This window comes from Triticum urartu, chromosome 7A (assembly GCF_056163025.1).
Source record: "Triticum urartu cultivar PI428250 chromosome 7A, HENAU_Tu73, whole genome shotgun sequence".
NCBI classification, from domain to species: Eukaryota; Viridiplantae; Streptophyta; class Magnoliopsida; order Poales; family Poaceae; genus Triticum; species Triticum urartu.
The window spans coordinates 129513348-129538228 of record NC_141879.1 but is presented as its reverse complement, the minus strand read 5'-3'; the positions used below and the strand labels follow the sequence as shown (position 1 = coordinate 129538228).

General features: G+C 45.4%; 2 protein-coding genes across 2 annotated transcripts; both read right to left on the bottom strand.

Annotated features, from left to right (window-relative positions):
* Positions 1–4608: 4608 nt before the first annotated feature.
* On the bottom strand, positions 4609–7284 carry LOC125520435 (Haloacid dehalogenase-like hydrolase (HAD) superfamily protein). Its single transcript, XM_048685353.2, has 7 exons — positions 6960–7284; positions 6303–6822; positions 5948–6045; positions 5826–5850; positions 5614–5734; positions 5394–5528; positions 4609–5209 (listed from the first exon to the last, which is right to left on the bottom strand). Exons 2-7 carry the CDS (start codon positions 6784–6786, stop codon positions 4999–5001), a joined length of 1074 nt encoding a protein of 357 aa, XP_048541310.2. The 5' UTR covers positions 6787–6822; positions 6960–7284; the 3' UTR covers positions 4609–4998.
* Positions 7285–13725: 6441 nt separating this feature from the next.
* Positions 13726–15005, bottom strand: LOC125523328 (RING-H2 finger protein ATL3). Its single transcript, XM_048688374.2, has one exon. The coding sequence runs from the start codon at positions 14892–14894 to the stop codon at positions 13935–13937; it is 960 nt and encodes a 319-aa protein (XP_048544331.1). The 5' UTR covers positions 14895–15005; the 3' UTR covers positions 13726–13934.
* Between the last annotated feature and the right edge of the window lie 9876 nt (positions 15006–24881).

The window sequence follows — 24881 nt, the reverse complement described above, 5'->3', positions numbered from 1 at the left end:
CTGTCCATTCTCAATGGCACGAGCACGATGCTCCTTATCCCACTCATCGATTAATCCGTCATACCAAGGTCCATCACCATCTGCCATCCTACAAAACAAATCACAAACATCTATGAATACATGAACAATATCAAACAATTTCCTTCTCCAAGTTTATGCCATATGAAAACACCATTCTTCTCAAAAATAACCACATCATTTCTTTCTTCTACATATGCACACATATCATCTAGAGTACCAAATTTCACCATCAAATAAATTTCATAATCATCATCTGCCATTCTATTGAACAAATCATGTCACACACAATAATCAAATTTCATCATCTCTTTTGCAAAAAAAAAATTGCCATCTATATATTCAACTATATTGTCATACCACTTCACACATATAATATTTTTTCTAAATATATTTGCTTGCCAAAGTTGTCTTCTCAGATTCAAACAAAGATTATGCCATCTATATATTCAACATATAGCTAATTTACTAGCACATGCATACATCATCTATAATTCAAAAAAATCACAAACTATGTCTATTGGTGGACAACTACAAACATCTACCAACTACACTACCTACCAAATCATCTATCAACTACAAACTATTTCCTAAAACAAAGAAACCATCTACTAATCTAACATCACCTAATGTGAAATAATGCATCCAACAAGAGAGGGGAAAAGCAAAACAAGTTGGAGGGAATGGGGGAGAATACCTCAAAGAAGCTTGGGGGCCTCAGATCCACAAATTTGGGTGGAGGATGAAGTAGATCAAGGGGGGGATTGGTGTGAGGGAGAAGAGGGGCGAAGGAGATAACCCCCTCTGTTTGTGCGCCGCAGGGAGAAGAACAGATGGGTGGGTGGGCTGGCCCCGCGGCGTTATCCAGTTACCAGGGCCAGACGCCAGGGTTCCTGGCGTCTAGCCCGTTTGCCACGTCAGCAGGTCAACAGGCAGGCGGGCAATGCGGGCCAGGGGCCAGACGCCAGGGCCCCTGGCGTCTGCTTCGTAACCCAGACGCCAGGGATCTTGGCGTCACCAAAAAAGGTCAGAAACGAAATTTGTTTCGAAACGAGGTCAAATCGGGATTTAGTTAGCCTTATAGGTCAGAACAGTAATTTTGTCCCAGCAATGATGAGCACCAGGCTCAACACGCTGGCTTGTTTGTCGGCGTGGCGTTCAATCCCAATATTAAGGATTGCGCCGCCGCCGGAAACGCCCGACAATGAAACTACCGCACCAAAAAACAGTGTCGTTCGGGAAGCAAGCGGTCGGGTGCTATAGACAGACACAACTTGTCCACAGCCGGCATCCCGGCCACTTGCGGGCGCTATAGAGGTCAGGGTACATACTTTGCGTATTTGGAGGTCAGGGTTTATTTGCGTCCGCCTTTACAATCTCAGGGTTTGCACTTCGATTAATGTTCATGTTGTTTTTGTGTTCACCGATCGCTTTTCACCAACACGGTCGTACGCACGTTAACATAACTTGGCGACCTCACACTTCTTGTGTGGATGTGGTCATGTGGTGACTGGTGACGGAGACAGGCCTGGGGCAGCTATTGCTCCACCACCAATGGCTCGGGCTAGTACGGCGATTTGAGTTAAAGCAACTGTGGTGTAAAAGACATAATCAAAAATCACTGGTTTCTTTTTTTTAATGAAAAATCACTGGTTTCTAGCAATGTATCTAGATCACGATTCAAGCAAGTTAAACACTCAAATTATTATTCGGTTTGCGACTATGATCTCTACCAAGATAGAAGGGCATTGAACCGTTCATCTAATCAACAACTCACGAATTAAGTTGTATTGTATCCTTGCAGATTCTATATTCAATGAGTCAAAAATTACTTTGCTCCCCTCTGATACACAAATAAGAAACAATTCAGTGTCTAATACTCGCATTTGCTCCTAGGCATCACCAAGATATTGTGAGTTATATCCATGAGACATTCATTCCAAACAGCCAAGATCTCTGCAAACCAAAGATATTGTCCCGTGGTACTACATTGTTTTTTTCGCAATTTAGGGTGGGGCGCAACGCCAAGCCGGACCGCGATGTCCCAGCAAGGGCTTGTTGGGACCGCGCCGGAAAAAGGGCTGATGCGGCCGACTGCGCCTTGACGAGGTGGTTTTCAGGCTTGTCATGAAACGTGTTGCAAGGCATGGTTGATTAAGACATGATGTTCCCCTCTAATTTGGAGACATATCTCTAGCCCCTTTCGAATTATCATGAAAGCATGGCCATGCGAGGACGACGGTTTGTGGCACGTAGAGGCGGGGGCACGCATGCATACATTCGCATGATTGCGCCAGATTCCAAAAGTGGTTGCATGCAACCTTTGGTACAACTTTTGGTAGTGAGTGCATGCCCCACCCACCCTACCTCCCATGATTTTCCTTTTGACTTGTAAATTTGAATATATTATATGTTTTGAATCAAAAGTCTAATTAATATTTCGTTTGCATATTTGTGTTCCTTGTGACAAGGGTTTTGAAACAAACTCACATTTGAATACATTTTGACAGATCTTAAAAACTTCAGCAAGTTTCAACTACTAAAACTTGAAAAAAACAAATGATCAATTCATCAAGTTTCAAAGACTAAGGCCATATTTGTTCGGGCTTATGCTTCAGCTTTTGCATCTTTTTCACTTTAGCCTATAAGCCAAAAAACTCCTAAATAGGAGCTTTTGGCTTCGGCTTTTGGCTTATACCACCATATAACAAGGCCTAGAACTTAAACCCTAAAGCCTAAACCTAACACCTAAACCTTAAGTGCCAAGCACTAAGCCATAAACCCCTAAAAGCAAATGAAACTTGGTGAAACTTTGTGTTTTTTTAAGAAGTGTCTAAATGCATTGAAATTTGGTATTGTTTGAAAGTACTCGTTGCACCAAACATGCAAACGGAACATAATTTGGACGGTTCAAAACATACAATAGGTTCAAATTTTGAGATAAAATGAAAAAGTATGGGAGGTGGGATGGGTGACGCAGGCAACTCTGCTAAAAGTTGGCATACATGGACCCCCAGTGCAGGGATTAAGGGCTAATGACATAAACTGTTGCACCAAGCTTGAAGCAAATGGGTGGCCTCATGCACATGTGCCCCTACCAATTTCCGGGCCATGCGACAAAGGTTAAGTGCTAACATGATCTAGGAACATGTACCACATTGTGAGGTTTGTCGAAATAACTTTGTGAGTACTCATGGACGCTACTAAGAATACTCATGGTTCAACAGTATACTTTGTGAGTACTCGTGAAGCTAGATTAGTACCCAGAGGTTGAGTAAGATTACTCAGGACCCTCAAAACATGTTCTCGTAGGGTCTTGGGACCTATAGCATATTTAATGCGTCAAAACCCACTTAGATTGAATCTAAGTGAACAATGGGAACATAATTCCGTTGAGCCCAACCGATTAACGATGTGTATATAAGTGGAAAGGTGTGGACGAATTGGGGACGATCGATGGATAAAGTGTGCGGAACAAAGTTTAAGAAAAGTGTGTGGAACACAGACGCCATGATCTCACACGCCAAGCAGTATAGTCGAATCTAGCAACTGCTACCTAGCATTTCATCATGTACCTATTGATTCACATGATTAAAATCCTTAGAAAAAATTTATGATTCATGTGCGCTCTATTTTGAAGGGAAAATGTCTTCCACTCAAACCTCTTGGTAAAATTTCTGTCTTCCTGTGTCGCCAAACACATTTTTATCTACATTTCTGTAGTTTTAATCCCATAGAATTCAAGTCGGCATGACACACAATCCTATATTTTTCATATTTCTGCGTTTTGAGAATCCTACAGGAAAGTAGGAATGTGGGGTGATCTCGTAACTTGTGAGTAGCACCGCCACTGGTGAAGCAACCTTTATATACACATTTGTACAGCCCCATAATTCACATGAGCAAAACATTGAAACGGTTGGATGAAGCGCGGCCAGAATTACTAGCAGGACCAAGCACAATTGCACTCATTATTATCAAGACAATATGATATTTACTTGCAGCATGATGCAAAGTATTTAGAAAATTAGTGAGTTCAGGTGATGAACCAGAGAAGCATTTGTAGTGCCAAGGACAAGATATGTTCTAGACTAGGCTACCTTTCTTTCAGATGGCAGCAAAAGCCCGAAAGAATCCTAGTCCAACTAAGTAAAAAAATTATGAGCGACTCCAGGGCTCACATGACCCTGTTGTCCTTATTTCCCCAGCTTGGTGAGGGTGCTGCTGATATTTCAAGTGCATATGGTGAGTGTATGGTTTGTATTCTTACAAGTATACTGGCATAGCAGTTTTAGCATATGATAGGTCTTCACCCGAAAAACTGCTTCTTGCTTCCCAGCCCAGGTGCACCCTGCATCTGTACCATGCTTTGAGATTTGTAAGAAAAGAGGTATTCAAAAACTTATTTGCCATACAAAAATTCATATTCACATTGTGGGCATGGTACATGGGGTACAGTGCTTCTCTTTTCTACCTCATTACTCCCTTCCAAATTCAAATCCGCTTGTGTTTTACATTGTATTCACCGAAGCGAACGGATTAACCATCTGGGTACTTAACACGCAACTGTAACCACAAGGACTCAGGACATAGGATCCAATTCATAAGATTGTGTGCACCAGATCAATTGATATGAAGTATTTGATTCAACAAATGCATATAGCAGCGGCAGTATATACACCACAGTACCACAGAAGCTAACATGCTGAAAAAGAATTTGATCTTCAGCATGTGACTGTGAGTGCAAATCTTGGATCATCTCAGGGCATACTAGACTGAGTCTGATTGCCTTCCACCCAGCATACTGCAGTGAGGCGATGTTCAATCGTCATTCTCTCAAACAAAGATATGGAGTATTCTACTTTACCCTTGACATGTTTATGTATTGAGATGTTGAAAGGGAAGCAACATCCTCCTTCAGAAAGTGAGATCTTGTCTGCTGAGCATAATTCTGCTGCTAACATCGGACAAGGAAGAATGTCAGCTCTCAGGTGCTACCCACGAGAGAAGTTTTTGCTCAACCTCCTGCCAGTTATGAACCTTGGTCACCAGAGGATGTGATTGATCCACACCAGTTTTGCACCAGGGATATGTGTTATCGTAATCAAAGAGCAGAACCCTCATGCCATCCTCAGCGCATTCTAAAGCGTATCTCGGGTTATCATCTATCAAAACCTGAGCACCAAAAGATCTGCAAAGGCATTCCGTACTATCTGTAAGACTAGCTGAGAACATGTTGTGACAGCTTAAAATGAGATAGTAAACAGCAGTTTTAAAAATCATCATTTTTTAATGTGTTGTGATCCTAGTCAGACTGCATGTCCAATCTTCTAATGTGACTGGAAACTAGAATAACGTTCCTTCGACAATCGTACCTGCAAATCTCTGATTTTGGCCTTGATTGGCCTTCCAAAGCAAAATGGTTCCCAAAATGGATCTGCTCAAATAAGCCCGGATAAAACTTCTCGATCCACTCTAATGTGTGATTTTTTATTACATCCTGGCGAGATCTTCAAAAGGAAGGATGTCATTAAGCAGGCAGCACATAATAGAAGATAAACTGATCACATCTCTAAAATCAAATGATTGACTTACGTTACTACAGACAGGCTGCAGAACGAAGAAAGATTTTGGAGCGCATCTCGGGCGCCTGGGATAGGATGGACACCATCTTGAAAGTAATGGGTTGTAAAGAACTCATGGACAAGAAGATTAGCTGCAGCAATTTAGAAAAATTCTTGATTTCATAAAGTGCATTTGATATAAAGAAGTAAACCGTGATGAAAAATATTAGAATCAAGACATACCTTTTTCTCGAGAACAATTCCATATCTGCATAGAGTATTGCAAACAGATGCAAGACGAATTAAACACTGATCAAAGGAAAAATATAGCAGGAATTCAAGTTTTTGTAGGAAAAATAACGCACCCTAAAGAACTCATAGACATGGTATTCTGATACTGAGTGATTCCAAGAGTACCGCTCGGCAATAAATCTGTTCAGAGCAGCAAGAAAGCTTCCAAGAACTGCACGATATAAATAGCACCATAATGGGAATTGATAAATTATAAGGAACTGAAAGACAATGTTACTTATTAAAGTATATGGTCACCATGACATGTATGTCACCGCAATAATTTCCAATTCACAGTTTGATTCTAGACTAAGCACCATGAAACCTAGGCACTAAAGACAGGAACTATTTATTCAACCAACATGTAAGTTCAGCCTTGCATAATCATGAGATGCACAGCTCTATTACAAAGATGTAATTTCACAATACCTTCATCCACATCAACAGCAACCACCATCTTAGTCGGGACAGGCTGCTCAGGAAAATCGAGGCGCTTCCCCCGCCGGAAAGCGCCATTTCCATCCACACTCTTCAGGCCAACCTCCTCCGACAGCTGAACCTCCGCATCACGGACGAACTGCCGCTGCGGGGCAAGGACCCGCGCCCTGATCTCCACCGCATCGCCATCACCACCATCCGCCCTCCTGAACCTGCCGCCATCCTGCCAGTCCAGGCATCCCTTCAGGCTCAGCGCGCTGCCCGGCGCGAACCTCCGGCCGGCGCCCAAATCCAGGAGGCCCTTCCTCCGCCCCTCGCCGTGCGCGCCCGAGTGGCTAAAGCTGCAAAAGCAGGCGCCTTTGGCAGCGGCGGCGGCGGCGGCGGGCGGCGGCATGGCGGGGCTCCTCCTCCCCCTCGGCGGCGGGCGCAGACGATCCAGCAACGACCGCACGGCTCCTCCTCCTCGGCTTACCATGTCGGCACGCGCATTCCCCTGCCAGATCAGAGCAACCTGCCAAGCCCGCGCACGCACGCCACGGATCAGATTCCCCCGCCCGAGCCGGAGCCCACGGAATCCGCGAGACGGCGAAATCTAGAGGGCGCGCGGCACGCAATCAATCGCGTGCCAGCGGCGGCAGGATCCCGTACCTGCGGACGCGAGATCGGATCGGTTGCAACCGCCTCCCCGGCGTGCCCGTGCCGGAGCCCTCGGTCAGTCAGTCTCCACCACGCCTTCCGTGTGATCCGGGCGCGCGGGAATGGGGGAGGGGATCGCCGCGCATCCTCCGAGCTCGGATCGCGAATCTGGGCGGGGGAGCTCCGGAAGGAAATCCGAGGGGAATTCTCGGGGCGGGATATGCTGGAGGGAGAGATCGGAGTGGGCAAGGCGGATTTCTTGGGTTTTTCCTCTCCTTTTTTTTCTTGTTCTCTCGTGCTCTGCCGTTTTGAGGGTTTCCGTTGCTCTTCCGCAATTATTATTTCGTGCGTTTTTTGGGTGTGTGGTGCGGCGGTGATCGTGGGCTCGTTTTTTATTTTTTTGCCTTTTCTTTTTGGAACAGGAGCTGCTTATAATAGGTTTTTCTTTCGCCTTTTTGCTGTCTTTTGCAGCCAAGTCCTGTAAAGCTGGATATTTATTTATCAGTGTACATTTTTATCACATTTAAAGGCTTCATAGGATTGCAGGATTTAAAAATGTAGGAGTAGAAAAAACAAAGGATGAGATGTCACCAACCATGCAATATTTTAGAATTTTGCAATATGTGCATTTGGATGGTACATAGAAAATAAGCACAGGAATTTTGGAGAATTGAGAAGAGAAGGCGATGGATAGAGCGGAAGTGGAAGGGACTTCTTGAAGGAGAAATAAAATGATTTCGCAAAAGGAAGGAGAAATAAAATGAGGTTTCCATGCAATGTGGGCACATGAATAGATTTGATAGAAACTTAGTAGTCCCAATCCTACAATTTAATGGGTTTCCGTAGGAAAAACATTCTTAGAGTTCAAATCCTCAAAAATACTTAGTAAACGAGATCTGGCGACGGCAGTGGGTCCCACTTATTAGTGAGCGGCGACGGCAGTGGTCTGGCAAATTGCGACAACGGTTTGGCGGTAACGCGGTGATCTGACGACCTATGGCGGTGGTCCGACGGCCCGCGATGGCGATGGCACGGTGATCTGGCGGGCTACTTGAGCGATACACAGACATGACACTTATTGAGAAAAAATATTAGGAGAGAGGCCAAATTCTTCAATATATATAGTGGGGAGATCGGCTGAGTACTACTACATTGAAGCATGTTTTTTGGCTCAACTCTTTCAATACGAAAAGGTTTATTGCCAATACCAAAAAATCACTGGAAAAACCGGAGGCTTTTGGAGATGCTCTGATGAGTAGAGAGGCTCATGGGTGCAATTCTGCACGACTCAAAGATCACACGGGGGGTTGGGTTGAAAAACAGACGGCCTCGCTTTCTGGCCGACTGGGGATCGCAACTTTTCACTGAATGAATGATGTATCGCGTCGGCGTTTAATGCTTTTCCTCGGGATGCGAAATCCCTGTCTCCGTCCAAGAATATTCACGGCCCTCACTCGCCTCTCGTCGTCGTCTGCTCGTGCGGCGTCGTGAAGAACGTTTCTTTATGCTGGACAGGATACCTTGCCTATCCCCCCGGAGGTGTGAGGTGACAAGTTTGGCTGGCTGGCAGGTTGTTCTTTCATATCCATGGCCATGGCAACGACGTTTTATTCTGCCTTTTCTTTTGTGCGTGTTTGTTTCTTTGAAAAAAAGGCCAGCTTTCTTTTCTTTGCGGGGAAAAAAGGCCAGGTTGTGGGCTACGCTGTCGCCGTGTAGACGCGACGTGTAGGTGGCAATCACTCGGTTCGCACACCCTAGATACCTGATGAGATGTGGTAGGAGACGTTTCCGTCGATGACGAGGCGCTTACGGTGACTTCGTAGCAGGGCCGGCCCTGTGTTTCGGGAGGCCCTAGACGAACTCGACGACATAGGCCCCTATGTCCTAAGTCTTAAGACAATATATATGTATGCGTGTATTATATATATAACTTATTAAAAGTACCTTTCAATCACACGTCTTTAGTTTAAAATATGAGTATAATAATTCAAATGACTCCATCGAGAACAATAATAACCAAATTCGAACCGACTCCATAAAAAACAATGGTACTAAAAAGATCGCAAAATGAAACTAACATGACATGATTACCTCAAATAAGAATGAAATTAGACTGACTCCATCAACAACAATAATACTTCAGTGCTAGAATTTTTAGATCACTTTCTTTCTTTTTCCTCCTTTTTTCAGCACCCGACAATTGCTTCTTCTTAGGTAACATGGCAGGCTAATGTCCTAAAATCATGAAGAAAAGATCAGAAGAGCATACAAAAAGTTAGGAATTTATAGATCGGATGATTGGAACCCTAGACATGTTACATAAAACGACAAAAAATTGATATATTGGATTACAATACATACATACTAAATAAAGAATAAATAAACTACTGAGATTGTCAAATTGAGATTTCGGGATGGACAGGAACATGGATGCGTACTTCTTGACTTCCAGTCAGATGCGTACTGGTATAGGAATTATCGTATTGCCGCGGTGCCGCCGTGCTGAATGCCGGATGGCCGATTGGCCGGCCTGCCGCCTGCCTGCCGGACTGCTGTGTGGCGGCGACGACGAGCCGACGAGGCGAGGGCGACGCGGCAAGGGCCAAAGGGCAAGGCACCGAGCGAGCGAGAAGGCCGACGGGCGGGCGAGGGCGACGAACCTACGAAGGAAACGTCAAAATGAGTGTGAGTCACGGCGCCGCCTCGCCTACGCGTATCCATCAGCGATCGCTAGCTAGCTATATCTGAGCCGCCTAGCCCATCCTATTTCTTTTCTTTAATTCTTTTGTAATTTTTACTTGCTTTTTGCTGGGCTATAGTATATGTATATACTCCATCATGTGCCCCCCCTCGCCTGGGCCCTGGGCCGTCGCCCCGTCGCCCATGCTCCAGGGCCGGCCCTGCTTCGTAGATCTCAAGATGATATGACGGCTTAGTCTCTTGAAAATGTTCATAGGGGTAAAGTGTGTGTGTGTGCGTTCATAACGGTGAGTGTATGCGCGTGTATATGAGCGCTTGTGTCTGTACTGATGCTAAAAAGAAAAGATACCTGACGAGATGTAACGTCGTTTTATATGAAAAAAGGCATTTGTTTTCTCTTAGGAACACAAACCACTGCTGCCGTGGAGAAACACTAGAGAGGGAGCTCACAAGAGACCGGAACGCAAGGATGTGGCAGTAGGCCGGCCCACAGTGGGAGCCTTCCGTGAGGGTAAATCCTATCTGCCGCTCGTTGTGAAAAAATAAGGGAAATGTTTATGGCCGGGCGGCCGGCCCAAGATTGGGCCAGTCGCAGGTGAGCCTTACAATCGCTCTCGATTATGCGCCGCGGAGGCCCAAAATAAGGGAAGGTTTCAGTCTAATTCTTATTTTTATTTTATTTCTATTTTGAGTGGAGGGTCCAATTCTTTATGCTTTCTAGCTTTCCAACTGTTTTTTTGGTTTTCTCAGGTTTTTTTCATTCCATTTTTCCTTTTCAGTTTTTTTTCAAAAATGTTCACCTGTATTAAAAAATCTTGTTTGTTAAGAAAATGTTTATTTTATTCGAAAATGCCTCAGTTCTCCAAAATTGTTGACAATTTCAAAAAGTGTCCATGTTTTAAAATAATCATGCATTCGAAAATGTGGTAGTGTGTTAAAAAATGTTTGTATTTTGAAAACTGTCCACAAGGTTTTAACAAAATGTCCGTGCTTTCAAAATTGTGTGGAAATTTAAACTTTTTCAATGTTTTAAAAATTATTTAAAAAAACAATCGAAAAAACCATGTGCTTTGGTAAAAAAATCAGGGTAGCTACAATGCCATTACGGGGAAAACCGAGTCGCTGCAGGCGAGCGCGCTATTTACGTTTGCTCGGCAGAATGCCGCAGCGAACTGCATTTTTTTTCAACCGGGCCATCCCCTTTTCTATTGATAATCGCATAATGGAAATACATAGTCTGTCATTACACTAGCCATATCGGGCTATGCGGCGGCGAGCTCCACATAGGAGATCCTTTGGGTGTGTGAGTGGCGGAATTTTTCTAGGGGTAAAGCTAGACTTTATTGCTCAAGCTCCGCATGTAGCGGAATACAAAATGGATCATGGCGTTGTATCAACCACAAATGTCCCCCCTTGATCGAAAGAATGAGAATCTAGCTAGACTATCAGCCTCATAATTTGCCGCTCTACCTTCAGAAACAATGTTGTTAGGCAGACGGCAGTCGCTGGCCGAATGTTGGACGACACAGATGATCAAATCGTCCATGACAAGGTCAGGGTGGCGGCATAATCGTTTGATTACTTGTTGCCTGCATATCGCGTGAGTGAGAGTCGTTTTTTTTGGAGGGGGGGGGGGGGGGGGTTGAGAGCCGTGTGTTGAGTAGTTTCGCTTCAAAAATGAACTTGCAGTTGAAGCCCACTGCGCTCTCTGTAATCTCGGTGATGATGGGGCCGTAAGAGTCAGCCCGGGAGCACAACACATGGCCCATGGCGCAGCTAGACTGCACCATCATCTCCAGGCCCCGGGCCCGCTTCCTCGCGTTACGCGCGCAGGGCGGGATCCAATGAAACTCTCTCACCTCCTCCACCCCAATCCCTAAAAAGAAAAAAGAAAAACCTCCTTCACTCCAGGCGCGCACGCCACGGCCCCCATCCGCGGTGCTCCCACGGCAGCGGAAACCGGGATCCGTTCCTCCCGACCCGCGCGCGCTCTGGCGCGAGTCTCACGCACCCCACCGGCGCCACCGCCCCCTCGCTCGCTCGCGCGCGTACGTGTAGGACGTGCGTGCCCCGCGCCTACGGGTCGAGCGAGCCGTTGCTACCGCCTACCCTGCGCGCGCGCCGGGGTCCAACCCCAACAGCCCGCGGCTGCGCTGCACACGTCCCCCACGAGTGCGGGCACGCCACCGGCCGGGACCTGAATCGATCTCGCAACCGTATCCCCACGCACGCCTGCTGAGTTATGAGAGAGAGAAACAGTAGTGTGCCACACACTACCGCTGCACCCAGACCACGTAGGTAGGGGCAAAGGTAGGTAGCTCGCACAGGCCACATACGCCCGCACCGCACGGAACTCCTCCACGTGACGTGGTGCCATGACCCGGCCCCTCTGCTCTGCTCTCATCCTCCCGCACATTGTCGTGCCGGCAACTCGGACCGGCTGCCCCCTAGCCTTCCAGATTCTCTCGCGTCTTGGCCAACCCAAACTAATCATCGGCAGCTAATCATAGCCAACGTGGCAAAATGTATGTATCGGATGTCAATCCGGTTACTTAATAGGAGAACTCCAGTACGTATTATACGCGGCTCATACCTAGGTTATCCACTTGGGGATCGATCAAGGTCGAGGGGGAGGACTACGTAGACAGGAGAGAGTAAGCAAGCACGCACGCACGTAGAAACGGCAAGGAAGCTTCGGAAAGTGGTGCCGGACCTAACCCCACCCCTGTTCAGGATCGGGATTCACGATCGGGATTCAGCCGCGCGAGCACGTACCCTGACCTTTTCCATGGGATGATGAGATACGACTAATCGCGCCCCTAATCATTCGAAGAGATTGGATCGCACGACTTAACCACACGATCATTCCGAGTACATTAAAACTGCATATACAATGACGATGTAGATTTATAACACAGGTTTAATTGATACTCCTACACTGGGCGCTCTCCTTGCCGGGAAATGCAGAGCAATAATGCCTGGATGTGCACTGCTACTTCGAAGACAAGTAACAAGTGAAAGCAGGATATAGTATGTGCTGGTTGCCCGGAAAGAGGCGTGCTGGGCAGTAATGCATGCATGTACCTCATCCATCCCCAAGCGCAACTTGTCTTAGAGAAAGAAGATGTTCATAAACAAGTAAAAACACAAGCCGGACGCATGTGATTTGATTAAGTGAAGTCAAAGTTTGTTACCGCTGCGCGTCCCCAGCGTCAGGTCGCCGTGCCGTGTTCGACCGGCGAAGCTGAACCAAACGGGTAAAGAACAAGAATTTCTTCGAAACGACAAACGAGTAACTAACTTTTTTCCTTTGCCAGTGTTGGAAGCTTGGAAACCAGCAATGGAATAACAGTGTCAGTTTTGCTAAAGCACATCTAGATATGCCATAACTATTGCACATCTAAATCTTATATCATTGATCTTATGTTAAGATTCGTGTGGATATTTTCTTTTTCTCTTTATTATGCTTGATTCACTCACTTAGATGTGTAATAAGCACATCTAGATGTGCCCTATACAAACCCTGGTAGTATAGTCCAAGGCCCTAATGAGAAGAGGCGATGCTTGAAACTTGAAGCTACTGACGGCAGCTGCAGCGGCGAGTTTAGTTGCTTTCCTCACGCGGCATTGCGGAAAGAGGTTTGGGTTCTTGTCTGTCTGTCAGCAGAAACCAACTCTTTGCCGAGAAAGCGCGGAGGTTGTCGCTTGCACACCTGGTGTTCCGGTCAATCCGCGGTTGAATTTCTCGTTTGTTTTCGAACAAGATAGGCCGGCCTTTGTCAGTTCGGCGCAGGCGCATTTGGTGTGCCCTTCCTTGCTTTGCTCCTCCTTTCTCCTTTTGCTCATGTGGTTCAGGACTTCTGGGATCGCATTGTCTCCCTCCAGCTGCAGAGCTACTTAACTCGGTCGTAATTTCTTATCTAATCATAAGAACAGTTGGTCAGTGGCACGAGGTGACTTTTATTTGCAGCTGGTGCAGTATAGTATACACAGATGAATGCGGCAACGGCCTGAAGAAGCAGAGTTCAACTGAAACACAATCTAATCTAATCAATCTAGTATGAACAGAGCTTATCAGTTTCATCAATGATCCATCGACATCAATAACCAATCAGTGACACCAATGCCAAACATCTTTTTGTTTACATCAGAATTCCTGGCCAAAATCCTTGGCGAAAAGAGAGTGAAAGAAGAAGAAATCAAGGAAAGAATGAACACATGTATGTATAGACCCTCCGGTGATCGGCGACGCGAGCCAATGCGTCAGAGAGCTATGTAGTTTCCGGATCAGTTCGACGCCGGAGGTGTCTTGGGTGTCTTCGGCGGGCGCCCGGCGAGGCCCTGCTCGACGTCGCTGCCGCCGCCGCGCGGGCTGGAGGAGGACGCGCCCACCACGGCCTGCTTGCCCCTGCTCAGGAGCCGGCGCAGCGAGCGGAGCCGGGCGGACATCGGGGACCGCAGGTCGCTCGCCGGCAGCGGCGTCGCGGGGGACGACGACGCCGCGCCCACCGCCATCGCCCGGGTCGGGATGTCGATCACCAGGTTCTCCTTCCTGCGCCCGGAGGCCGAGGAGCTGGTGGAGGCGGCGGCGATCGGGGGCGCCGGCGGCATCCCCCCGAGGCCGCCGTTGGCGACGTCGTCGTGGGTGCCCCAGAACAGGACGTTGGTGGGGAACATGGGGAACTCCGGCGCGGCGTGGTCCTCGCGCGGCACGCGGGGGAGCCCCTCCGCGGCGGACTCGGGGTCGGCGCCGACGGGGGCGCGGCAGAGCGGGCAGGTGTCGTGGGAGTGGAACCACATGTCGATGCAGTCGACGTGGAAGCGGTGGCCGCACTTGGGCAGCGTCCGCACCTTCTCGCCGTCGGCCACCTCCGAGAGGCACACGGCGCACTCGAGCGCCTCGCCGTTCTTCCTCCTCCCGCTGCCGCCGGGCGTCTTGGGCGAGGCGCCGCCGCCGTAGACGGCCACGGGGAGGGTCCGGAGCACGGAGGCCGGCAGGCCGCGGCGCGGGAACGGGGAGTCGCCGACGAAGATGAAGCGCGAGGAGGTGGCGCCGGCGCCGTTGAGCATGGGGTTGGCCCCCAGGAAGCGCTTGGCGTAGAGGTAGAGGAGGAAGACGAAGACGACGACCATGAAGAGGAATATCACCGCCGCCAGCAGCACCCCGTTGCTGATGGCCAGCTGCGACGCCGGCGCGCCCGCCGCCGCCGCGTCCGCCACCGTCGGCGCCGGGGGCGATGAAGACATCCTTCCCGTCTCAAGTCCCAACAACAAACTGATCCCCGTTTCCCGGCGGCGATGGCTGACGACACTCAAGAACGGAGAGAGGATGAAGAGAAGCAATGGAGGAGGTCGCCTGTGGTGGCACGGTATTTGAAGGGGGGCTAGCTGACGGGAGGTGGACTTTGTCAACTAGTGTGGTTGGGCTCTTGGGTCGCGCGGTGTGGGTTTGACTGGGCCGTTTGGATGGCGATGCGGGGACCTTCTTTCTCGGCTCGGCCGCGACGTGCGCCGGCGGCCTCCGGGAAGCATCCAACTGGCGGGAGCGCGGGCAGCCGCCGCCGCGGTATGTGCGGGAAACTGACGTCGCCGGTGACTGCTGACCTGACCTCGCCGGTCGCGGTCAAGGTGGCTTCCATCGCCTTCCTGCGAATGCACACTGCCATTGCACATCTTTTGCACGGGCCGTTCGGGCTGCTGCTGGTAATATGATACGGATAAAAACCTTGGTCAAACAGTTACTACTTATTTGGAATTCAGCTCGACATGCGTCAGGTATGAGCTATGCACGCCCGGCCATGTGCCGACTAAGAACTCAAGCTAGTATCAAATCTTATGTTTTTTTTAGGAAGTGTCAATTCTTATTTTTGAGTCTTATTTTTCAGAAAAAACCTTCCCATTTTTATTAATTATAAGAAGAATATTTTTAGAATTTTACTATACCGCGTCTCACAGATCGATGCGCATCTGGTCTGTGGATGCCATGAAAGATGACGTGTGCAGCGAAAACGGGTGTCATATGGATGAGCCGTCGCGCTGCAGCGCAACCGAGGGCGTAGTCGAAGGCTCGGATAAAAGCCTACACTTATGGGATTAAGTTACCCCCCTAACGAACTTACATGCATGTTATCCCTGTATTAAACAACTCCTTCCTTATCATTGTTTCGAAATTATTGTGCAGTGTTTCAGAAGACATGTGAATCGCAGTTACACATGTCCAAGTGCGTGATGTAGCCATGTGACGTTCAATCGTCACGCGGTGATGCGCGTCTAGTGTACCGAGCTGATGAAGTTGGGCGGCGTGTGTAACACAACACGCGTTGCGGCACGACCCATTAGTACAAGTTGTTGCTAAGTCCCGTAGACGCGAGGCCGGATAAAAGCCTACTCTTACGGCATAAAATAGGTACAAATTTTCGCGCCAGTTATCTGCTAGATGAAATTTTGCCACCGTTATCCTGGTATTAGATAACTTCTTCCTTAATCTTGTTCGCCAGTTATTATAAACACCCTTATGTTTCTTTCTTTCCAAATCTCCCACGGTACAAGCATCACAAGGGAAGCTAACACATGTCTACAAAAATGCCGGTCTCACAATAACGTCGTGTCCAGCAATCCGCATTCCCTACATGCTGGGGTGTACGTCATATAAATCCAACTGTCGCTTTGTGTTAGGGAGTTTGTTCCTCGGAAGCTACGGCAAAAATGGAGTTGCGGATCGGTTAGCGAATTGTAGCATGGCTCGACCAAAGGATCCCCATGCATCGAAACTCCTTTGCTTCATGATCGGTAGCCCCATAATTTTTAAGTAAAGCCTCCTTTCATTCGCGACAAAAGAAGAAGGAGCAGCCAGAGTGGTTTCGGCCGTGGATCTCCTAGAACTTGCTTGCAAAGGCAGGTTTATATTTGTAAAACAAAACGTGGAAATTTGAAACCGAAATCCGAACAGCAAACAGTGAAGTCTGTGACTGCCGGAGCCAATAATTTCGGAACGGATCAGCAACGGCTCTGCCATTGATTGCGCGCTGAACGGGCGGGTGGTTCGCTGGTTTGAATTTCGTACCGGAGAAACGTGAAACGGAGCGTAGAAAAACTCGGCGGTGGGAATAGTACTGCCGTGCCGGCGACCAGCCGGGCAACGACGTGCCGACCCGTCCGTTGCACTGTAAACGAGCCCATGTAAATAAGGGCATATACAATGCATAATTTCAAGGTGATCCCTCGTATGCCATGTAGGATCGAATATGACGTAAACTGGTTCAGATAGAGAAGCGGAATACTCTTCAGAAGGCAGATGCTTGAAGAGAAAAAGTGTGGTCCGGTGACAAAATCTAAAGGTTGGAGTAAAAAGTAAAGATGCATGTGTACTAGAGTCTTTATTTTCTATTTTTTAATAAAATCCACTAATGGTAGCTTGCATTGGGAAAATAAATAAATGTAGGTGTCTCAAATTACTTTTTGTCATAAGGCATATGTAACCATATGCTATCATTGTACATGCCCTAACAGTGCTGGTGGTGGTCCATGTGAACATGTGGTGCGGCGCAATGCCTTTGATGGCGTTTTAAAGGCAACGGACATCATCTCTACCGCTCTACATAATGTACGGGGATTAGCTTACAGAGCAGCAGTAGTTAATCATCACAAGGATTGTTACTGCTGACATGTGAGGCCCCCTGTCATAAGGGTCAGCCTGACATGTCGGACAAACTGTCATAATATCGTCTAAAACAGCCATCAAACACAACTGGTAGTTATTTTTTTTGCCAAAAAAACAGCTTCCTTCTTTTGGTATTTTTTGTTGTCGATGTTTTGAAAGTGGTAGTTCTGTGGAACCATAGTCTGATATGTTATATTTTTTGTTAAATAATCCAATGGATATGCAGGGCAGGGATGCGAGTTGTAAATTTACACCCACAAGTTGTAGAACTTGAAGAACAATCTAAGCTGCGTATCTCTAATCCGACGGTCCTTTTATGTTATTCTTTCGCCGCACAAGGCTTTTTCTATTGTATAGTTTGACCCCCGTAAGAACACGAGGTGAGAAGATTTGTGTCAGGCCCTGTTTGGTTCATAAGTCCTAGACTTTTTTTAGTCCCAACTTATAAGTCTCAAGTCTCTAAAAAGTTCCTGTCTGTTTGGTTCCTGAGACTTATAAGTCTCTGTATAAGACCATATTATAACTATAAGTCCCTATAAGTCCCTCCTTGAGAGTCTTATTTCATAAGTCTCAAATGTCCACTTTAAGTCCCTATAAGTCCCTCCTGTTTGGTTTAGATGGGACTTATAGGGACTTTTTTAAGTTCATAAACCAATAAGTCTCTGGAAACAAACACTCTCTCAGTCAGAGGAACTACGGTCCTAAACACACTTCGTTGACAGCTGCATGCTCCCGAAAGTGACCATCATCATGGTGCTAATCGTTTCCTACACCAGAATTTCGTGGTTTCTGTAACCGAACCGTGGTCCGTCAGCTCTTGCATAGACAATATATAATTTTAAACTAAAAAAATATTACTACTGCAATGGAATTCGCTCAATATTACAGCTCTCCAAACATTTTGCCAGACTATGCATAATTCTTAGGATCAGTGTCTCAAATGCAAAGTATTGCAATATTTCATACTACAAATGATGAAATGACCTGTATATTTATGGGTTTATTACACTTTAGGCCTCCTTTGGTTTGTAGGATTTTTATAGAAATTCTATAGGATAGGATTTGCAAAGGAAAAATTCCTTTAAAGCCCTTTGGTTTGTAGGAATGGATTCTACTCCTATGTAGGATAGGAATCAATCCTTCACGTTTTGAAGGAAAAAAAACATTAGCCTAGATTCAATGGAAAAAATTCTATCCTATGCATCAAATGACATCTCTTTTTTTATAGGAATTGACATGCATGTCATCTCACTTCTTATAATTTTTCTATTTCTATAAAATTCCTATCCTATGAACCAAAGAAGGCCGTACACCTTGGATGCAGTTCACCTTTGCCCACTCAATTAACTACAGCACGTCGGCCGCTGTTGGCTGGCTTTTGGGTACATGACAGCGCCACTTAACCGTGACTACTGGGGTCTGTGGAAACGGGAGTGCGACTGTTGGGGCTGTCGTTTCAACAATGTTTGGTAGGAGGACGAGGGAAACGCGTGCGCTGCCGTGCCGAGACCATTGACAGGTTCAGAGCGGAAAGTCCTCTCAGGCACGGACGCATGGTTTCGGTTTCTACGCCCGTTTTGGCCGAGAAACCACCACGATTTTGATCCCCCCGGCCACCACGAGTGACAGGCCAGTCGATCGTTCAGTGCACGGCGTCGCACCTGCACACGCTCGCGTGCTCTGTGCCGGAGCGCCGGGCATTGACGACGGAGCCTGCGTGGCCTAGAGCCGGAGAGAGCAGCGCACACCTACGTCAGAGAGAGAGAGCTACTGGTAGGTGCCCTGACGCGACGGCACCGTGCCACTGGGCGCGATCACCGGCTCCACGATCGCCCGGCGCCCGGAGTCCGCGCGAAAAGGCCCGTCCCTTGCCCTGCTCCCCTAGCGACACTGTTACGCACGACATGATGAGCAGGAAAATTGTCGTGTCGAGATCTGTAGGGCGAGGCCGCGGACAAAAAGCGCGCCAGGGGTGGGGGAAAGCGGAGCGCGCACCACCGTCGTCATCACGGGAGGACCGGGCGACCGGCGGCGGGAAACCCGGAGGGCAGCCCGCCCCAGCGGCGGGCGCGCAGGGAGATGCCGGGGCCTTTGCGCGGCATCTCGCGGCGTACGTTCGTTCAGCCCGGGGCCGAGGGGCCGGCCGGCCGGGGGAAAAGAAGGAGAAGGGACACGACACGAGTGCGTGCGACGCCGGCCGGCAGTGCGCCCGCGTGGAGACTAGCGGGGCGATGGTGATGTGACGGCGGGGGAGCCGGGGGCGGGTCAGGTCAATGCTTGTTTCTCCATCGCCCACTGTGCCGTCTCGAGTGGGACGAGGACGCGGGGAGACGGCGGGCGAAAGTGTCAAGGGTGACGATGATGATGGCCACTAGTCAGGCTGTGCAAAACCGGTTCTGGTTTCAGTTTTGAATGAACCGAAATCCATTTGGTTAAAGCAAATTGACTGAAACTGAGGATTTTTGGGCTCAAAAGCGTAATGGACTGCTATAATACTGTACTACTTTCTAACCCATTTGGGTTTTTTTTTTTAGGGAAGCCAAGACTTTATTACTCAAAGATTAGAGAGTTTGCAATACAATACGGATCGTGGGATTGTCCCAATCAAACATGACAGCCATGACTTAAAACTGAGAGTACTTGGCTAACGAGTAAGCTTCGAAATTAGAAGCTCGACCTTCATAAGTGAAGATACGATTAAAGTTTCCTGCTCTAAGCTTAATCTCGCTAATGATTTGACCATAGCTTCTATTAAAACCCTTTTAAATATCTCTCGAAACCTGTTTGCAAATAGTTGCAACGACAAAGTCTTGAAGAAGGAGGTCTTCGGCTAGGGAAAGAGCCTCCCTGCACGCAATAGCTTCCAATCTTGCTGCGTCACGCACCCCATGAACCATAAGTGCTGTTTCGGCTAGTGAGTGTTGCTTCGGTTTACGTGATTAGCCTGACTATACCTCACTTTAAGCGAGACCCCTTTCTGTCTCGCTGAAGATCTTTCCTATGTGACGAAGTTATCGGGCCGACCCAGGTTTCCTTTTTTTTCCGTTTGCAATCACTTGCTCTGATTCGCTCGGTCTTTCGCTGGGCTAGTTTTTGATTGGGTCTGCTCGCTAGCTGAGCTTCGTTCGCTGGTGTTGCTAGAATTTTTTCCGAGTTTTCTTTATTTCCTCACTAGGTTCTTTGGTTTATCTGTTTATATTTCCTTTTAAATGTTTCTCTTCATTTCTTCTTGGTTTTCACTGGTTTTTTTCTTTCTTTTTCATGTTTTTTTGTTCTCATCGGCTTTCCTTTGTTTCTTCATTCCTTTCTCTCTCTCTCTCTCTCTCTCTCTCTCTCTCTCTCTTAGTTTCAATGGTTTTTTGTCTTTCTTTCTTTCCTTGTTGGTATTCACTGTTTTGCCATACTTCTTTGTATTTATTTTTCATTTTTTTCTTTTCCATTTTTTATTTTTTATTTTTTCTTTTCATTGTTTTTTGTGTTTTTTCTTTTGGTTTTTCTTTCTACACTTTTCATATATGTCAAGAATTTTTTTAGTATACGTCAAAAACATTTTTCTAATACACGTTTAACAATTTCAAACAAACATTTAACATTTTTTCAATACATTAAAAATAAATTCAAACCCTTGATTAAAAATTTTCAAATACAAGATTAACATTTTTTGAATACATGGTCAACAGTTTTCCTATAAATTTTACACATTTTTTACATGCTTGATTAACATATTTCAAACAAAAGATTAACATTTTTTAATACAATGTCAATATTTTTTCAACAAACATTTAAGATTTTCCAAATGTTTGATTAACATATTTCAAACACAAGTTTAATTTTTTCGAATGTTTGATTAACATATTTCAAACACATGTTTAATTTTTTCAAATGCTTGACTAACATTTTTATACACATGATAAAAAAATTCATTGTTTGTTTAATACATGGTCAACATTATTTCTATAGACCTTTAACATTTCCAAAATGCTGGAATTAACATTTTTTAAATACTTGTTGAATATTTTCACAAATGCTTGGTTGAATTTTTATATACATGATCAATTTGTTTCGTCATTTTTTAATACTCCCTCCGTCCCAAAATTCTTGTTTTAGATTTGTCTAGATACGGATGTATCTAACACTAAAATGTAATTAGATACATCTGTATTTAGGCAAATCTAAGACAAGAATTTTAGGACGGAGGGAGTACATGGTAAACATTTTTTATATACATTTAACAATTTTCATGTGCTTGATCAACATTTTTCAAATACTAGTTTAACATTTTTTCAAATGCTTGATTAACAATTTTATATACATAATCAATTTTTTTCATCATTTTAATACATTGTAAAAAAAAATTCTACACAAGTTTAATATTTTGAAATGTTTGATTAAAAAAATTTGAATACATGTTCAACATTTTTTAGAAATGCTTGATTAACATTTTTATATACATGATAAAATTCTTTCATCATTTTTTAATACATGGTCAACTTTTTTTCTATACATGTTTAAGATTTTCTAAATGCTTGATTAACATTTTTCAAATATATGTTCAACATTTTTTCAAATGCGTGATTAACGTTTGATCAACATTTTTCAAATATATGTTCAACATTTTTTCAAATGCGTGATTAACATTATTTGTAAATACAAGATTAATTTTTTCGTACATAAATTGTTTTTCTTTAGTTTTTTTGTATATGTGATAAACATTTTCTGGATACTCATTTAACATTTTTCAAATATTTTTGTAGAGTGTTTTTTAACATATACTTTATAACATTGCTTTATATCCAGGCCATGTCATGGGCCATAGAGTTTTATTTTTAGTTGTGTTATTTTAATTCGATTCGGGTAATGACATGGCCTATATAAGCTGACCGGCGAATAATCCGGGATTTTAATTCGATTTGGGCTGACCGGCGAGTTTTATTTTAATCCGAATAATTTTAGTTTTAGGGTTTACCTATATAAGCTGATCGGCGACCATTGTAATAAGGGAGTAGAATTTTTGAGTTAAAAATAGACAGGAAAGAAAATCCCATGTCGGGGACACCAATACTGCTTGTTTTGCTTGATGATTCACAAGAATCTGTTCTGTTGTTTGTGGAGTAGATCTAATCTACCCAACAATCAAAATTATCTTCTAGCACTAGTGCAGAACCGGGTTATAGCACCGGTTCGTAAGGCCCTTTAGTGTCGGTTCGGTAACCGGCACTAAAGTGTGGGGACTAAAGGTCCCCCCCTTTAGTACCGGTTCCGCACGAACCGGTGCTAAAGGGCAACCACGTGGCACGAGCCAGCTCCGGGGGCAGGGAGCCCTTTAGTACCGGTTGGTGACACCAACCAGTATTAAAAGGTTGGGGGGTTTTGGGTTTATGATTTCTTTTTTTTTTCATTTAATTTTGTGCCATTTAATTTTTTTTCGTTTGCTGGTATTTTACGATACTGCATATTGTACACGTTATGCATATATATAAATAGAATTTCGAGTAGAATATATATATATATATATATATATATATATATATATATATATATATATATATATATATATATATATATATATATATATATGCCTTCGGAGCCAGTGGCATTAGCCTAATTGGTGCCTTCGGAGCACGATGACAATTGGAAGTGGTTCATGGGGCGGTAGCGGGTAATAGTATTCTCCGTTCGTATCTATGACTTGGTCGAGCAAAAATCCCGCTATTTCCTCTTAAATTGCTTGTATGCGCTCCGTTGGTAGGAGCTTGTCCCACACCTCTCTGAACTATTAAGAAGGAGATCAATATGCATGCGTATTAGTTGTGTGAATATCGATAATGGTGTAAAAATTGTGAATAATGTTCTGACAAACGTACCCAGTCCGGTCTTTGAGATCCGCTCCTTTCGGACGCCATCATGTGAATGTTCTCGCAAACGTAATATCCACACAGATCATTCCCCGGCGCCTGCTTCAGGACCTTTACGAGAATGAAATTTGATCAGATAATAATTAATCAAGCATGATAATTAAAGAGATGGCAGCTAGCTAACTAGTACTACTTAATTAGTTACCTTGGGTCGATACCATTTCAGCTTTTGTTTCCATTGGCCTGGAGTGACGTTGATGAACTTTGCCCAAGCCCTGCCGCCGACAAAGAAAATGAATAAAGGGGTTATTAAATAGTTGTTATCAGGAAATGACGAACTAATTAAATAGGCCGAGATATAGTTAATAATGATTGAAATTACCTGTTTACTATCCCCTTCACGATGGTGTAGTCACTTTGTTTCTTAAGTAATGAGTCCAGTACTTTAACTGTTCCTTCATCAACTTTAATGATTAACAAGATCCAGTGAAAACTGCATGCACACATGTTTGCATGTCTTAATTAAGCGGGCATATATATGTAAGCAAAAACATGTAGCTAGCTAGTAAGCAAAAACAGAATTTGTAGTACAAGACAGTGTGACTCACAGGAAGTTATAAGGAAGTAGTATATCTTCATTGTATTTGAGGCGCTTGAAGAACTCTAGCATGCTTTCCTCTACACTTGCTCGATAATATGTATCTAAGTTCCATGTGTATTCATTAATGGTATTTGGGTCAATGAACCCAATGCCATAGAGTGCACCTTTTTTCATTTCATACATCTTCATCCTGCATAATACCACGGAAAAGAATATAGTGAGGATAATTACAGGTATGATTGATCAAAATGATCACTACAACTAGCTTGAGACTTAAATTACAGAAAGAAATCACTTACAGACAATAGCAACTGACGATAGATTTGTCGAGTGCGTCTTGATTGTATAACTGAAATAGTTTTGAATACTCAACAGACACAACTTTCTCATGGAAGTAATGATCCTTCTTGACATTCACCATGAGGGACTCTCGATTGGAAATCTTGGTAATGTTCATGTACCATTGATGCAATTCATACATTCTCGTTGGGAGCTTCTTGACCTCGTCTGTCTCGACCAAAGGTTGGCCCCGGACATATTTCCGTTTTATTTCCTCCTCTCTAAGCGGAGACATGGGCTTGATATCGAGGAGTTGTCCAACAGTGATCTTGAGCATTTCAGCATGCGTTATATGCTCCTCGGTTATTACCACATCGCCCAGTTGGGGAACGTTAACGGTTTGCCCACAATAATATTGGGCGCGCGTACGCTCATGTGTTGTTGGCACAACAAGCGGGGGGATTGATTGCGCCGCCTTTTCTCCCAGCTGGGGAACGATTTTACCACATTTTTTGCCAGCTGATTTGCTCGAGCTCGAGCTCGCCTCATTCTGTAGACGTGCTCGATTTAACTTCCTGAGGTGGCGCTCATAGTTTGTGTCAACAGGCTCGGGAGCTGGTGCTCTAGCCATACAAATGAAGTGGTCAATCTTTTCCTCAGGCACTTTCTCCCTTGGCGGCGGTGACGATTTCGGTGCAAAATGGGCTTCCACATGGGCCTTCACTATGGCTGCGTTTTCCTCCTCAGACTTGTCGTAAGGCCTCTGCGGAAGAGGCGCGAGGCTTGTACCACATTGAAATCGCTTGCCTCCGCCTGTACCTCCTGTACTACCTCCACTT

Excerpts from the sequence above, each read along its gene's own strand:
- LOC125523328 (XM_048688374.2), bottom strand. The coding sequence starts at position 14,894 with ATGTCTTCATCGCCCCCGGCGCCGACGGTGGCGGACGCGGCGGCGGCG.
- LOC125520435 (XM_048685353.2), bottom strand. The coding sequence starts at position 6,786 with ATGGTAAGCCGAGGAGGAGGAGCCGTGCGGTCGTTGCTGGATCGTCTG. Across the intron at positions 5,851-5,947 it reads ATGTCTATGAGTTCTTTAGG|ATATGGAATTGTTCTCGAGA; the intron begins GTGCGTTATTTT and ends TACTCTATGCAG. Across the intron at positions 5,210-5,393 it reads CCAAAATCAGAGATTTGCAG|ATCTTTTGGTGCTCAGGTTT; the intron begins GTACGATTGTCG and ends ATGCCTTTGCAG.